The sequence below is a fragment of the Colossoma macropomum genome, unplaced genomic scaffold (assembly GCF_904425465.1).
Source record: "Colossoma macropomum unplaced genomic scaffold, Colossoma_macropomum, whole genome shotgun sequence".
NCBI classification, from domain to species: domain Eukaryota; kingdom Metazoa; phylum Chordata; class Actinopteri; order Characiformes; family Serrasalmidae; genus Colossoma; species Colossoma macropomum.
Window position 1 is genome coordinate 3,325,063 of NW_023494793.1, and position 12,667 is coordinate 3,337,729.

General features: G+C 40.4%; 1 protein-coding gene across 1 annotated transcript; it reads right to left on the reverse strand.

Annotated features, from left to right (window-relative positions):
- Positions 1–3,434: 3,434 nt before the first annotated feature.
- cabp1a (calcium binding protein 1a) lies at positions 3,435–11,752 on the reverse strand. The gene is made up of 7 exons (XM_036578238.1): positions 11,703–11,752; positions 10,659–10,689; positions 10,022–10,165; positions 8,094–8,203; positions 6,791–6,865; positions 4,969–5,041; positions 3,435–3,894 (listed from the first exon to the last, which is right to left on the reverse strand). The coding sequence occupies exons 1-7, from the start codon at positions 11,736–11,738 to the stop codon at positions 3,869–3,871; spliced, it is 495 nt and encodes a 164-aa protein (XP_036434131.1). The 5' UTR covers positions 11,739–11,752; the 3' UTR covers positions 3,435–3,868.
- Between the last annotated feature and the right edge of the window lie 915 nt (positions 11,753–12,667).

Below are 12,667 nucleotides of genomic sequence, written 5' to 3' on the forward strand. Positions count from 1 at the left end.
GAGGTGCTCTTGAGCAAAACACCTAACTCCCAACTGCTCCCCGGGTGCTGTGGGTAGGGCTGCCCACCGCCCCAGGCAAGTGTGCTCACTGCCCCCTAGTGTGTGTGTTCACTAGTATGCATGTGGTGTTTCACTGCACGGATGGGAGGCGAGGTGAAATTTCCCCATTGTGGGACTAATAAGGGTCACTTTATTCATTTATAAGCGTCACTCAGTTTTTCAAATTAAAATCACTTTCCTCAAAAGAGAAAACCTGTAAATCAGACCAAAATATCAATGCAACACAAAATATGTATGAAATTTATCCAAAAGCTAGGTTGACATTTATGGAATTTTTTTAAATTATATTTTATTTTTTTCTGTAAAGTTTGTCCAGCCTAGCAACATTCGCTAAAACAAAGCATGGACAGGTCAATCATCTGTTCTGTGCTCATAATTTCATAGTAAAAGTCCCTGAAATGGATCACCTGTGGGAGGTAGCTGTCTCCTCAGCAGCAGAAACGAAGGTTTTCGCAGGTGTTTTTCGCAGAAGTCTCGGTATGAGCAGTGAAGGAGAAACTCCACAGAGCTGGACGTTATTTTTTAAAGGCACACTCTGCAATTTCTCAACAGTAAAAGTGGCAGTTCTGACGTCGTTTCATCACGCGATGCAAAATCATACGAGGAACTCACTAAACACAGAAAACTGCATGTAAACAGTCGCTTCAAAACCTTTTGTTCTGGCCGCTGACGGAAGTTATGAGATGTGACGAGTTATTGTTATGAATCAGACAGCAATTCTGACGTAAACGATCACAGAGCGTGGCTTTAAATGAAAACTCTATTCCTTCTGACCTACAGACACGGATACACACACAGGACGCTACAGCTAGACTCAATATTGCCATATTTAAAGAGGAAACATCGGTTCCCTTCAACACACAGACAGAAGACAGTTTTATTTTCTCAGGGTTGAAAGTGCAGAAATACTCGGCTACAGGGTTTAATGTGCACTGAAAAAAGTGCTGCGTAGAATCGGCTTGATTTAAATGTGCACATAACGTCTGAATGAATGAAACATATTACATCAACACTCTTCTCTGGGGCTGGGATGAAAAGCAAGTTTGAAAAGTCCATAAATCGGGACAAAATTATTGATAAATATCGATGAATTTGTTATTTAAAAACATGGCAAATTTTCACTTACATTTTGCATATCTATGACAGTTCCCATTTGCGCCAGGAGGGGGCCCCAAAGCCACAAACCCATAGACCACTGTAGTCATGTCGTTATTTTGTAGTCAGTGCCATGCTCTTATGATCATATTAGACACTGCGGGTCTGAGCTCCATTTCTCTATGGCCAGAGGTTTTCGAAAAATCGCCTCTATCGCCCCCTGTGTTAAATAAAAATGTCCAGAACCCGAAACGTTTTGTCCTGTAAACATTCTTCTCTCAAATACAACTGAATTGTCTGAATTATAAGATCCTTAAAGAGTTGAAATATGAATATTGCTACATGTGAGCTAAAGCTTCATGGAGGGTTGAAAGGCCTGATATGAGGAGGTTTCTCTATTTCCGCTGAACAGCTGTTTAACATGAACTTATTTTTGCTGTTCCACAGAAGTCACAGGTGCTGCACCATTTAAGGTGGAACGGGAACATTCAAACAAGAAGCTGCAAAAAAAGAAGCTAAATTCAGCCTCGTAGTTTTAATGCTGGTAGTATTTTTGGTAAGGAGTTTTAGTTTATCAAAATATCCCACCTAGAGGTTTTATTTACGGGTATACCTGTAATTATGCGCTACAGTAGAACATTTCGATAAGATACCACAGCTCGTCAGGGCACCACCACAGCCCGCCTTAGTTTCATGTAGCTTAGTGACATCAAATTGATGCGCAGTAGCTTTAGCTCGCATGTAGCAATATTAGTATTAATGCTCTTTAATGACCTCGTAATTCAGAGGATCCAGTGATATTCGAGAGAAGAATGTTCACAGGACAAAACGTATCGGGTTCTGAACATTTTTATTTAACACAGGGGGCGACAGAGACGATTTTTCAAAAACCCTATTCATTCTGGCCATAGAGAAATGGAGCTCAGACCTGGAGTTCCTAATATGGGCATAACGAGGACTACAGAATGACACACGACTACAGTGGTCTATTTACACGGAAGTTTAGCAGAATGGGCCGTTACTCAGTGTCTGCAGCTTAGAGTCGCTCTGGCTAAATGAAAAGTTTCATTGCTGTTGCTACTTAATTTTTTCTTTCTGTTTGTATTTAATAAGACTAAAAAAATCAACTCAACACCAAAAGACCTCACGATGACTAAATATTAAACCAGCCTTAAGAATGAAAAATGTATCTTTTGATGGTGTTTTCTCTGTGTAGCCACACGCTAGTGAGTGTCACTCACAGGTCAGGTCACTGCTGTACATAAATGAAGCAAAACCAGACTGCGATTCCAGATAATGGAGCACAGAACGCCATGCTTACAAATATAAAGAACAAAAAAACAATACTTGTGATTTCCTCAACATTAGTGATAACTATTGATAAATATGAACATATCCAGTATTTAAAACCATGGAAGTTTTACACTAACAAAAGACAAGCTGTGAAAACGTTCACTGTACACTGATGAACTTTAGCAGAATGGGCTGTTACTCAGTGTCTGCAGCCTTAAGTGGCACTGGCTAAAAGAAAAATGGATCCATTTCTTCTTTATCTTTGTCTTCTTGGTGCAAGTGTTTAACAAAACGGCGCAACACAGCAAAAGATTCAGTCTGTTAAAAAGAAAAGAAAAAAAAGATAAATTCTGCTTTCGTGTCAGTAAATAAACTATTAAGTCCTCCCAGCCCGACTTTCCTGTCTTTCGGTTTATTTACTTTTGGGAATAATTCTGTTGATGTAATATAGTTTATTCATGTGGAAATGATGTGCACATTTAAACACATTGAATTCAACACTGTATTTTCTTCAGTATGTGCTGTATATGCATGTGTATGTGTGTATATAGCACTGTGCAAAAGTCAGAGACCTCCTTTCATTATGTAAAAGTTTTCAGTGTTGAGTGAGTCTCTCTTTCCCTTTATTCCAGCTTCCGTTCTCTTCAGGAGACTCACTTTCGGTTCCTTAAAAAATCTGCAGACACACCTCCAAAGTTCAGTCGTAGAAGCTGGTTGATCATTTCCTGAAGTAATCAAACACATTCAGTGGTGTTGAGGTCTGGACTCTGGGGTGGTCAGTCCATTGTCCAGCTTCTTTGTTTGATGTGTCCGTCTCCTTTTCTCAGTGAGGTTCTTCTTGATCAGCTACACATCCTTTCAGACCCACAGCGCTGAGTCGTCTTCTCACAGTGGAAGGATGGACAGAAACACCTGTGGATGTTTTCAGATCTGATCAGCTTGATTTTCTCCTCTCTCTCAGAGATGAAAGCTTTAAGTGCTGTTTATCTGATGGGGGCAGTTTTGGGGGCTACCAGGTCTTCCAGGTGGTTGTTAGGAGACACATTTCCTCTGTAACTGACTTTAATCAGTTTAAAATAAATAAATGAAGGGTCTCTGACTTCCACACAGTACTGTATGTGTACGTGTGCATGTGTGTTTTCTCTACAAATGTCCGTGTTCCAGTTCTCAGCCCCAGGCTCGTTGTTCTACAGTAGTTCTAGATTCTCCGGCGGCGCGCCCTAAAGCTCTGAAATGCCATTTTTTTCACTTGTAATGTCCAGTGAGATGATCGGTGATTGGAGAATGATCAATCACAGTCAGTCTTACTCGTTCTGCACCAGCGAAAAGGTTTTGCATGTGGAAAATGCTTCAGTTATGCTTTAGTTGCCTCGCTGTGTCTCCTCCAGCCAGCAGGGAGCAGTGTAGAGTCTCAGCGCCTTCATCGAGACATCATCCGCACAAACTCTACAAAATCATTTGGGAGAACATTTATTTTATATACACAGTTTATAATTATTTTTTATTAGCTAATACTCTCTCATATTATATACGGTAGAAGTAAATAGTGTAGAGCAAAGAAATTGCACTAAAAATGCCATATTTATCTTCTCTGTAGAAGCTGTGTTAAAGGGGAACTCCACTAATTTTTCAAAATTCTTGCGTAATTAAATAGGTAAGACGTAAACAGAGTCGTTCAGAGTGGTTTGGTGTGAAACGCTCTGTTCTAGAGAAACTTATCGAGTCAGAACTGCTCACAGTGGTGGTGATAGGAACCAGACGTCCACCTCTAAAAGCTCCCTCACAGAAAGTTCCTACATGAAATGGTTATGAATTCACTGCCTGATGACTGAGACACTGTTTTATGATAGTTTTGTGATAAAGTTTTGGTCTAAAATGTATTTTAATCCCTTATTTTAATGCATTCATGATGGAGGGGTACATAGTAAACAAAATGTCTATATTTGTGTTGTAGTCATGGCGACCCCTGGTTCCTATCACCACCACTGTAAAGACATCTGGGTCAGTAAGTTTCTCTACAATGAACCGTTTCACATCAAACCACTCTGAATGCTTTTTGTTTACATCTCAGCGGCTGAATTTCACAGAAATTTTAACTTATTTTCACTTTCACTTATTTTTCAATTCTAAAATCTACAAAACATAGAATTTTGACTGGGGCGCACAAACTTTTGCACACGACTAGACACTATTTACTATCTCTGTTTTTAGCTATAGATAACAGTATATACACAATTTGACACAGTTAGTGCCAAGCAGAGAACATTTTAAGCATGCAGTTAGCCCCATGCTAATTAGCATGCTAATAAGCTTCCATTCCTTGTTAGCGACATTAGCCTCGTCGCTCCAGTGCTGAAACGAAACATGTTGGCTGATCGACAACCAAACAACTATTCCTCTAAAAGGAGATGAGTTTGAGTCTTAATTTCCTTTCATAAACAGTGAAAATACTGAATCTGTTTAGATTTGCATGGCATTATAAAACGTTAGCTGCATGTTAGCTAATTCGATTGAGCTCACCCTCAAAATCCACACGTCCGTCCCCGTTCAGGTCGATATCTTTCAGAATGTCCTCCAGGTCCCGGTGGCCGACCTGACAGACCAGAAAGACTGATTTAAACACAAAGACTCTCACAGATGCAGATACGTTCCTGTGTTAAAGTCTTAGCAGCCGAGCTAAATTTAAAACTGTTTATCTTTATCAGTACTTTTATTATAGGAAGTAAAACCACTATAAAACTTACAATGGTGTTTCAGGGCCACTGTTAATAAAAATAATAGACTTCGAGAATAAAGTCATAATATTTCGAGAAAAAAGTCGTAATATTTTGAGAATAAAGTCGTAATATTTTGAGAAAAAAGTCATAATGTTTTGAGAATAAAGTCATAATATTTCAAGTAAAAAAGTCATAATATTTCGAAAAAGAATTGTAATATTTGGAGAAATAATTTGTAATATTTGGAGAAAAAATGTGTAATATTGCGAGAATAAAGTTGTAGAATTACGACATCAAAGTGGCATTAATACCAGGAAAGATCGCAATATTGTGGCCAAAGGCTTTGCTAAGGGAAGGCAGCACCTCCTCGTGTTAAATGAGGGGCGGTGAGTTGGTGGAGTTCTACTTTCATATCGATTCACTCATAAAGAAACACTCAGTCTCCCTGTCTCTCCTGCACATCAGCACCAGCCTGTTATTAGTATAAGAACCGGCTGAAACGGCTGAGCAGGAAACTGTGTTTATCTAGAATAAAGAGCCAGACGGACTCGGAGGAAACTGTGTTTATCTAGAATAAAGAGCCAGACGGACTCGGAGGAAACTGTCTGTCTGTGTTGTTGAAGGAGAATCTCAGGCAGGGTCGTCTACACGGCTATCGGGGGCTACATCTCCCCCCATTCAAAGAGGGCATGAAGTTTCACAGACAGTGAGAATGATGATCAAAATGATCCACAGAGAGACAGGAGTGAGTGGAGCTCCCACGCGCACCCACGCTTACAGCAACCGAGACCCCAACGCGTTATGGCAGCCCCCCTACAGTACAGCAACCGAGACCCCAACGCGTTATGGCAGCCCCCCTACAGTACAGCAGCCGAGACCCCAACGCGTTATGGCAGCCCCCCTACAGTACAGCAACCGAGACCCCAACGCGTTATGGCAGCCCCCCTACAGTTAGCCCCCCTACAGTTAGCCCACTTTATCCTCCAAATATTACGACATTAATCTCGAAGTCTACTATTTTTATTTTTATTAACAGTGGCCCTGAAACGCCATCATAAAAACTATATAACGTTAAAATAAATACAAATAAACATACAGTTATCAACATAAAATTCATTTTCACAGCGTTTTCAAACTCTCTCTTAATCCATCAGAATTAAACAGGCTGTTTTTGTTACTGTGCCTTTAAGAATGATATATTTAAATGATCTCAATTCTGATTGGATGCTTCATTTGAAAAGCAGGTCTGAACCACTGGTCCTAACTTTAGTGTGGGTGGACGGAGCTAAACTGCTGTAGGCTAAATAGGCAGTTACATGTAAATATGATGGTGTTGTTTGTGACATCACAAAACAGTGATGTCACAAACAGTGAATTAAAAACAGGCTGCTTTTGCAACTTTGCTTCCATATATGGAGTGTTTGGACCAGGGAGTGATCGTTATGTTTTATGTTTATGTTTAACTTTACCAGTGATTACATGCCATATCAAAATTCAGAATAAAAAGTATAGAAAAAGTCAGTTTTCCAAGATATGGGACCTTTAAAAAGTTATGAATACATTTTCTCAGATGCCTAAGACTTCAGTACAGTGCAAACACACACAGGTACAGTACAGTCACTCACCTGATGTCCCAGCAGTTTCCTCATGGCTTCCCTCAGCTCACTCGTGCTAATCTCTCCATCTCCGTTTGTGTCAAACTGAAGAGCAGCATAAGGATATTTATGTGCATTTTGTTTAACTTTAAAACCTTTAGAATCACGTCGAAATTTATATGAATTATGAACATTGTTATTAAGTTTGCTTGTTAAAGGACACCATAGCAACAGCCTAGAAAGACCTTAACAACCACCTGGGATATCATTGCAACGGCCTAGCAGCACCTTAGCAATCACCTAGAACACCCCAGCAATGGCCTGGCAACATTTAGCAACCATCTGGAATACCGCCTATAATACCTTAGCATCTGCCTAGCAACACCTTAGCAACCGCTCTAAATATCATAGCAACGGCTTAGCAACACCTCAGCAACCACCTGGGATAGCATAGTAATGGCCTAGCAACACCTCAGCAACTACCTGGGATACCATATCAATGGCCTAGCAACACCTTAGCAACTACCTGGGATACCATTATAATAGCCTAGCAACACCTTAGCAACCACCTAGGATACCATAGCAACTGCCTCTCAACACCTTAGCAACCACTCTAAAAACCACAGTAACAGCCTATCAACACTTTAGCAACCACCTGGAATACCATGTCAATGGCCTAGCAGCACCTTAGCAACCACCTGGGATACCATAGCAACTGCCTATCAACACCTTAGCAACCACTCTAAATACCATATTAACGGCACCTTAGCAGCCACCTGGGATACCATAGCAGCTGCCTAGCAGCACCTTAGCAGTAACGTGGGACAACACAGCAACCACCTAACAACAGCCTAGCAACATCTTAGCCACCAGCTGAGTTACCATTATAATGGCCTAGCAACACCTTACCAGCCACCGGAGATACCACATTATTGGCCTAGCAAAATCTTAGCAACAGCCTATGACAACATAGCAACCACTTAACAATGGCCTAGCAAAACCTTTGCAACTGGCTAAGATACCATAGCAACACTTTAGCAGCCACCTAGGATACCTTTGCAACAGCCTAGCAACAATTTATCGACCACTCTGAATACCATAGCAACACCTTAGCAACCTCCTGGGATACCATAGCTTTGTCAAGTCAATTCTTTCCCGTTCTGCATGTTGTAGTCATGCAATTATATGTAAACAGTATTTTAAACTGACAGTAATAGTTTCCCCCTCAGTCGCTATGATCAGCATTATTTACAGTATTTACAGTAGATTCTCATTCAGGCTCATTTGTCATCAGTATAACAGTGACGGTCCGTATTCTGTAGGATGTTCTCACCTCTTTAAAGGCGTCTCTCAGCTCCTTCACTCCAATCATGTCGGCCGTCTCTGCCAGCAGTTTCGGACCCATCAAGCCCACAAAGTCATCAAAGTCCACATGACCCCCCACTGAGAGAGAGAGAGACAGAGAGAGAGAGAGAGATACAGAAGAGAGAGAGAGAGAGAGAGAGAGAGAGAGAGAGAGAGAGAAGAGAGAGATATAGAAAGAGAGAAGGAGAGATAGAGAGAGATAGAGAGAGAGAGAGACAGAGAGAGAAAGAGAGAGAGAGAGAGAGAGAGAGAGAGAGAGAGAGAGAGAGATACACTATATCACTGTGGTCCAACATTACGGCTGGATTACAAACTCAGCTGAACGTTTCAGTTTCACCTGCTGTCTATATATGTACAGCACGTGGTCATTTTACACAAGAGACACTGATAATAATATTAATTATGAATAACATACATAACAACATCTGCTGTCAGAACAAAACCTCGTATCTCCAAAATGGTAACTTTATAGGAGAAAGAAAAACATTCTTTACTTTTAATGTAAGTCAGTGGAACCAGAATTTTTTCCAAGTAGTTTTGGGCCGTTTCTTTTAGTCCATTCATCATGAAACTTTCACACAATGTAAAAGGCAGCAGGCATTTTCACATATTTTGCACCAACTTTCACATAGGTTTAGTGCCGACAGCAGCGATATCTTTAATTATATAGCACTTTTCATTTTAGTTATAAGATCTGAAAAACAGGAGTATAAAAGTAAGTACACCAATCAGGCATAACATTCTGACCACCTCCTTGTTTCTACGCTCATTGTCCATTTTATCAGCTCCACTTACTATATAGGTGCACTTTGTAGTTCTACAGTTACAGACTGTAGTCCATCTGTTTCTCTGATACTTTGTTAGCCCCCTTTTACCCTGTTCTTCAGTGGCCAGGACCCCCATGGACCCTCACAGAGCAGGTACTATTTGGGCGGTGGATCATTCTCAGCACTGCAGTAACACTGACGTGGTGGTGGTGGTGTGTTAATGTGTGTTGCGCTGGTCTGAGTGGATCAGACACAGCAGTGCTGCTGGAGTTTTTAAACACCTCAGTGTAAAATGGTTCTATATAGCACCAATATGGGTTCTTATGTCAAGCTTGTAACAATAAAGGAACCCTTTTCAAAAAGATTCTATATAGACTCATCTATAGCACGTTCTCCATCAGTCTGAAGAACCATTTTACCATGCAAAGAACCATGTAAGCATGCTAACGGTTCTTTGAGTGTTCATTGTTCAACACAGATAGATTCATGTTTCTATCATACACACTTAAAAAAGAAAATGGTTCTATATAGAACCATGAACACTCAAAGAGTCCTTTGCATGATTAAAGGGTTCTCTGCATCATGAAATGGTTCTTTAGACTGATGGAGAAGGTGCTATAGATGGTTCTATATAGAAACTTTTTGAAAAGGGTTCTATATAGCACCAAAAGGGCTCTGTTATTGTTACGATGTCAATAATAGAGGAACGCTTATTGGTGCTGTATAGAACCCTTTCCAAAAAGGTTTTATATAGAACCATCTATAGCACATTCTCCATCAGTCTAAAGAACCATTTCATGATGCAAAGAACCCTTTAATCATGCAAAGGACTCTTTAAATGCTCATGGTTCTATGTAGAACCACTGTCTTTACTAAAGAACCCTTGAAGAACCATCTATTTTAGAAGTGTGGAGTTTGCAGTATTTATTGTATTTACTGTTACCTGCTGCTGCCTTTGGCTTTGACTTAAATACTGTGCATGTAAAATGCACTGATGTTGGAGTTTTTAAATTAATTAAACTCAATTCTAAAAAGATTTAATAGAGTATTTTCTTTATTCTCTGAAGATTCAGTCTGTAATCAAACACGGTCAGAGGTTCACACCGACTCATCACACTCACATACTTACGGTTCATGTTGATCTGCTGGCTGAGTTCGATCAGCTCCATCTCGGTGGGCATGTAGCCCATCGTTCTCATGCAGTTCCCCAGATCCTTACAGCTGATGAAGCCGTCCTTATCTTTATCAAACTCCCGAAACGCCTCACGCAGCTCTGCACACGCACGAGAGGTCATAATCAGAACAACCAATCACTACAGCCTGTATGACTTATACATATCTACTGAAACACAGAGCCAAAACACCACACAGAGTACTGCACTCTTATATTAGCCAGAGTAAAGACTAAACTTTAGTCCATGTTTATAGATAACAGAGTCATACAGTATCAGAAACCACATAATCAGGTCTATTAGAGACACTGAACAACTACACATGGTTTAAAGACACTATGTGGTGGTTTAGACGTGTAGTTAGCACCATGCTAATCAGTGGGGCATAAGCTTCCATTACTAGTTAGCACAATTAGCTTCATAGCTCCAGTGCTAAAACTAAAGAAGCAAACTCTAAGACAGCAAACATGTCTTTGCTGTTCAACTACATCTAGGTTAAGGAAGGTAAACTACAGAATTAAGATTTTAAACTTGAGTTTATTTTAGCACAACCATCTGAAAGGGCCAGAAAAGAGCGCTAAAGTATCAGCTCACCTTCAATCTCCTCAGGTCTCAGTTCTCGATCCTGTTCAACGAAACACAAACGGAGAGAAGCAGAGAAATGTTAAATATTGTGCAAAAAGCAAGACCTGAGGGAAACGTTTAGCTACAAAAAGTTAATATGGGGTATGATCATAGGAATATTACCACATAGGATAATTACAGCGTTTCATGCTGTACATAAGAAAAGAACAGAAAACCTGTTTTCTCCAAAACAATTATAATAGAAGCTAATGTGCACTTGGTTTAGCAACTGTCCATTCACTTCCATTGTAAGGGATTTTCAAGTCAGTGGTGTTTCTGTTTTCTAAGTACATAGATACTATTCAGCAAATACCATCATAATCCACCAAACACCATCATTACCTACCAAATGCCATCAAAATCCAGAAGACACTACCATTCCCCAGCAAACACTGTCATGTTCCACCAAACACGTTGCTATCCACCAAACACCATCATTATCCACCAAACACATTACTATCCACCAAACACCATCGTAATGCCATCATAATCCAGAAGACACTTCCATTCTCCAACAAACACCATCATGTTCCACCAAACACATTACTATCCACCAAACACCATCATTATCCAGCAAACATCATGTTCCACCAAACACATCATTCTCCAACAAACACCGTCATGCTCCACCAAACACATTACTATCCACCAAACACCATCATTATCCAGCAAACAACATCATGTTCCACCAAACACATCATTCTCCAACAAGCACCATCATGCTCCACCAAACACATTACCATCCACCAAACACCATCATTATCCAGCAAACATAAGAAAAGAACAGAAAACCTGTCTTCTCCAAAACAATTATAATAGAAGCTAATGTCACTTGGTTTAGCAACTGTCCCATTCACTTCCATTGTAAGTGATTTTCAAGTCAGTGGTGTTTCTGTTCTTTTCTAAGTACACAGATACTATCAGTGGTAATTGACCATGCAATACAGATGCAGAAGATCAAAATTAGCTTGAAAAGCACTTGAAAATATTCCTTCAAGCTCATGAATGCAGTACCAGAACGTCCTCTTCAACCTGTGGAAGCTGAAACATGCACAGTGTCTCCATCATGGCTTTGCTCACAGTGTCAAAGCAATGTCCTCCAGCTGTTTTATAGCAGAAGGTAACGTCATGGGCCTGTGGAAGGCAGGAGGTGGTCCTAAATCTCACACACATATGCAGCAGGGAAACGGGGTGTGTTCATCGCGGAAACGTTGGCGTGAGCCAGTGGAAGAATGCGAGTCTTTGGCCTACAGGGACAACAGCCTTTAAAGGCCATGGAGCGAGAACAGAGGAACCAGGTGGAGAACAGAGACTGGAGGGTTAACACGAGGAGAGGGGGGCGTAAACATACACACATACACACACACCCACCCACACACACACACACACACACTGCTCTAATGGACACCAGACACATGCAGACACGTATGGATACAGACTACGACATCGAACCAGAAATGGAGACAGAAGCAGGGCAGGTGAAATACCACACACGTCATCCTGCAGTTAAGAAAACCAGAAGAACGTTTCTTTTTATATGACCATGTTTGCATTCCTACAAATGTAAACTCTGCTAGGAAAACATCCCAGTTCAACAGACACTCTAAATCTTCTACTGCATCTCAATGAAGATAGAGCTGCAACGATTAGTTGATGATTATGGAAAAAGTTCATACAGTCATTCTGACATCATTTTTCCACCATAAATGTTAACTGGCCATTATCACCAAACACCATCACTCCATCATTTTACATCAAATACAAACATTTTCCACCAAACACCACCATTCTCCAAACAAAACATTTCTCCAACCAACATCATTCTCCACCAAACACTGTCATAATCCACCAAACACCACCATTCTCCAAACAAAACATTTCTCCAACCATCATTCTCCATCAAACACCATCATTATCCAAACACCATCATTCCCAAGTAAACATTATTCTCCACCAAACACCATCATTATCCATCACAC

Bases quoted from the DNA above. Each gene is read 5' to 3' on its own strand.
- cabp1a (XM_036578238.1), bottom strand. From the start codon at position 11,738: ATGTTTCAGCTTCCACAGGTTGAAGAGGACGTTCTG. The intron at 10,166-10,658 runs GTGAGCTGATAC...GTGCGTGTGCAG, and splicing joins GAGACCTGAGGAGATTGAAG to AGCTGCGTGAGGCGTTTCGG. The intron at 6,866-8,093 runs GTGAGAACATCC...GCTGCTCTTCAG, and splicing joins TGAGAGACGCCTTTAAAGAG to TTTGACACAAACGGAGATGG.